Source organism: Peromyscus leucopus, chromosome 9 (assembly GCF_004664715.2).
Source record: "Peromyscus leucopus breed LL Stock chromosome 9, UCI_PerLeu_2.1, whole genome shotgun sequence".
NCBI classification, from domain to species: domain Eukaryota; kingdom Metazoa; phylum Chordata; class Mammalia; order Rodentia; family Cricetidae; genus Peromyscus; species Peromyscus leucopus.
This window is the reverse complement of record NC_051070.1, coordinates 67642344-67646179: the sequence shown is the minus strand read 5'-3', so window position 1 is coordinate 67646179 and position 3836 is coordinate 67642344. Positions and strand designations below refer to the sequence as shown.

Here is a 3836-nt window from a genome sequence, read left to right as displayed (position 1 = left end):
TGATTGAGCAAAGAGAACTTTATTGAGTTGTGTCTTCTGTCCCCACACAATCTTGGATTCAGCTGTAGGGGAGATGCTGAGTCAGAGAGGGGTCTGGTTTGCTCTGTAGTTAGCTGCGTTTCATCGTTTTCTTTATCCAGGATAGGAAACTTGACACTCTGGTGAAGGCTCTAGGCGCTGAACCATTAGTACGTCCAAAGGATACAATGCCTGCAGCTGCTTTTTTACACACCAGGGGCCCTCCTGAATCCCCCTGTGAATGGAGAGGGCCACAACGGTCTGAGATGTTGTTCATTCTAGTACCAATATCCCTCTCATTTCAAGGTTCCTCTCAGAGAAGCACGAATTGTGTGCTCTGCTTGTGGGAGATCAGAGAGCAGGCCTGGGTGTCCCTGGGCTTCCTGCTCTGATTGTGGACAGGGTTACTGCTTCACCTCCCTCCTGAGCCCAGCCTCTGCCCTTTCTCCAGGTCTGTGATCCACTCTTTATGAAGGTGTGTGGGACCCTCATTTCCAGGCAATTGTTTAAGAACATGGGGACAGGTGAGTGGGCCTGATGTGAGCATGGAGGACAAGACCATGGACAAAAGTGGGTGTCTGCTCTGTGGAGACACCTGCTTGTGTTAATGACACAGGCAGGGACACAGCTTTCTAAAGCCTGGGTCTGGATGTCAGGAGGACTGTGTAAATCCTACTTTTATACCAGCTGCCTTCACTGAGATTCCTTGAGGGGACCTAGTTAGTTACTGGTTAGTGCTGCTCCCAGGAAGAAAGGTCACAGCCAGTGGGCAAAGGAGTTCCTTGATATTTGATCTCTAGGTCCCAGATATCTTTTCCCCTTCCATGGAGAATGAAAATCCAACTTACCTTATAGGAAGCTCTCTTGATCTTTGGATCCCCTGCACAAATCTCATTGGTTTTGTTGTAGTAATCTTTTAAGTGGGACTCACACTCCTGATCCTTCTGTATTTCCAGCTCCACCTCTTGGAGTGTGTTTGAGTATTTGTCCCCTGGGGCTAGCCTTCCCCAACCAGCCACAGAGCACACATCCCCTGGCTTCACATAGACCTTGCGCCTGGGCAGGTTGAGGGGCCTCACAGCTTGAGTCCTCTTGGCCTTCTTTTCCAGCTGTTGGGGAAGAGGCAAGAGAGACCAGCTCAGCCAGGAGCCTGCTGGCCTGGGACACCTTGAAAGCCAGGATGGCAGGGAGGGAAGGGATGGGATGAGACCGGGAGGGGCGATCCTGGTACCAGGAAGAGAGTAGCAGGTCTCACCTTTAAGAGCATGATGTCATTGAGGATTTTCTGATGATTATAGGCAGGATGTGGGATGATTCTTGCCACAGGGATGATCTGCTGGGTCTTCTCCTGTTCTTTGATGTTGTGGGCCCCCAAGGTGACATTTATTTTGCTGTGCAGAGAGGAGAGTGAGGATAAGAGATGTGAAATCAAAGAATATCCAGCCCAGGAGGTGTGAAGGGCAGGGTGTGCTGGTCATGGTGGAACCCTAGCTGAGGAAAACTGAAGGGACAAGAGTGACTGTGCCTTCTGCTTCTTAGCCATAAAAACGATAGAATTCTGGAGCACCAGTACCTGCACCACACTGCCCAGAGTCCTTATGCTAGAAAAGCACATTGCATTGTTTGGTTTGTGTTTCAATGCTAACTCTGATCTAAATATGCTCGATTCCTTAGCCGTTACTCTGGTGCCAGGCTGGTTCTCACTCATGAGACTTGCTGGGCCCACTCTCCTCCCAAGCTTCTTAGGAAGAAGGCAGGGTCTCCATGGAATGTTCTCAGGAGGATATGGACTCTTTCTTGCTCCTCACCTCCCTTGACAGTGAGCAGCAGTCAGCACAAAATTTTCTCGTATGAGGCAGCCACCACACCTTCGAGTAACATCTCCATCAGTGATCTCAAGATAAGCCATATAGGGTCGAGAGTGGGGCTTGGCCTCATGTCCCCCGATGATCTCCCCTGAAGAAAAAGCCAACCTTTTTGCATGCACCTGCTGTCCAATGGAGGAGCTTCGTGTAATGGCTCCAGACTTGCTAGGCATTTGGGAGCCAGGGAGGCCTGGAGTTAGGAGCAGACTGAGAGGAGATCCCTAAGAGCTCCCTCTCAAAAAGGAGAGAAAAGTAGGTATTGGTCTAGCAATCTTTCTTCCACATAGTTGGAGGCATGCCTAAGTCTCTGGGTAAGGAAATGCTAAGGACTCATCCTGTCTTTCCCCTGATTTCTGTTCTTAGAGACTTTCTAACTGTGTCGTTCTGCCCCACCCCCACCCCCCATGAGCCCTGTGAGGCCAGGGAAAGTGCTGCTTTCTAGGGCCAAGTCTTCAGTTCACACTTTGTGGCATCCTATTTCTTCAGGCCTGGCATATACTGGGTGCTCAGTAAAGGTCCCTGGCTTCATGAGTGATAACTCCCCATTCATTCCTAGATGCAGCTGCTGGCATTCTAGAAAGCAGAGAAATTAGGGCTTGCCCAGTGGTTCATCCTTGAACATTGGAACCACAGGAAGCCTGGGAAGCCGAGTTGCAGGAAAGGACCTAGTGGCTTGGGATCAGCAAAAACACTTATTCTGAGGACAGCGTTTCCACCTATTCTGGGATCGAGGTTTCTTGGATGAGTACTTGGTGAGGGGGTGACCTATCATCATAGATGCAGAAGCCAGGCCCATTCTGCCTGTTCCAGAAGAACAGGTTTGCAGGTTTCCTACCCTTTACCATGGCCTTCTAGGAAAACCCACTTTCCAGATGACAAGTATGGCTCAGGAAGGGGCTGGCACTCGTTGGCTCTTCCTGAGAAAGGCCTCTGCCCTCCCACCTCTGGTGACAGAAGGGTTAGGCCACTAAGGGAAGTGTTGTTCACTCACCTGCCTTTGTTCTGGGGGGCAGAGAGAAGGCCAGCAGGAGCAGGAGGAGCTTCATCCTCTCTGGGAGACCCAGTAGGTCCCAGCACCTGGGGCTTTGTCCTTGCTCTCTTGTAACCTCTAGGAGATGAAGGAGGTGGAGTGAGCTCGGCGACCTTGTGCCCCCTCTCTTTTTATGATGCTTCATCACAGAAGGCTTTCTGTGAAAGTTCCCACCCCTGCTGCCTCTGCCTGGTGACGTCTTCTGAGTGCTTGTGTGAGAATCATGAAGTAACCACAGCAGGACCCACAGCTAATGACTCAGAGCCACCAGTTACAGCCCATGGCGGGAACACAAGGGTACTGGGTGGGGTTTGTCGGGTATGGTATCAGAGTCCCAGAAACCCAAGTTCCCAGTGGTGGAAGATCAGTTATCTCAATGCCACAATGCTCAGTCCAAAAGGACAGATGTGCAATGAAGCTCATCTGTTGTACTAGAACCAAGTGTGAGCTGACCACCTAGTGGGGGATAACCAGGGGCAACCATGACTAGAGTACAGTTTGGGGAGGGCAATGGTACAGTGATGGACAAGACCGGAACAGACAGGTCTAGCAAACACTATTCAGCCTATTTAGCAGCAGAGCTTCACAAGTTCCATGTGACAAATATCTTTCTTATGAAACACCTACATGTGACATTTATTGACATGAAATAAGAGATTGCTGCAGACTGAGAGCTGAACCACTGACTGACAAAAGCCTAAGTCATTCCTGCTTCTTCAGAAAAGCTGACACTTGTCCCATGCAAACCTGTGAGCTAAGGTTTGGAAAGGTCTAATTTCCTGAAGGACAGTCAGGTCAGGTCACTAAATTACTGATATAGTCCAACATAAGAAAGCAAGCCAGGCTGCTTAAACTCAACAATCTCTCTCTCTCTCTCTCTCTCTCTCTCTCTCTCTCTCTCTCTCTCTCTCTCTCTCTCTCTC

General features: G+C 49.9%; 1 protein-coding gene across 1 annotated transcript; it reads right to left on the bottom strand.

The window, feature by feature from the left end:
- LOC114683802 (granzyme B-like) lies at positions 1 to 3073 on the bottom strand. Its single transcript, XM_028858147.2, has 5 exons — positions 2875 to 3073; positions 1827 to 1974; positions 1274 to 1409; positions 867 to 1127; positions 1 to 253 (listed from the first exon to the last, which is right to left on the bottom strand). The coding sequence occupies exons 1-5, from the start codon at positions 3056 to 3058 to the stop codon at positions 110 to 112; spliced, it is 873 nt and encodes a 290-aa protein (XP_028713980.1). The 5' UTR covers positions 3059 to 3073; the 3' UTR covers positions 1 to 109.
- Positions 3074 to 3836: the final 763 nt, after the last annotated feature.

Excerpts from the sequence above, each read along its gene's own strand:
- LOC114683802 (XM_028858147.2), bottom strand. The coding sequence starts at position 3,058 with ATGAAGCATCATAAAAAGAGAGGGGGCACAAGGTCGCCGAGCTCACTC. Across the intron at positions 1,410-1,826 it reads GCTGCTCACTGTCAAGGGAG|CAAAATAAATGTCACCTTGG; the intron begins GTGAGGAGCAAG and ends CTCTCTGCACAG. Across the intron at positions 254-866 it reads TCAAGAGAGCTTCCTATAAG|GGGGATTCAGGAGGGCCCCT; the intron begins GTAAGTTGGATT and ends CTCCATTCACAG.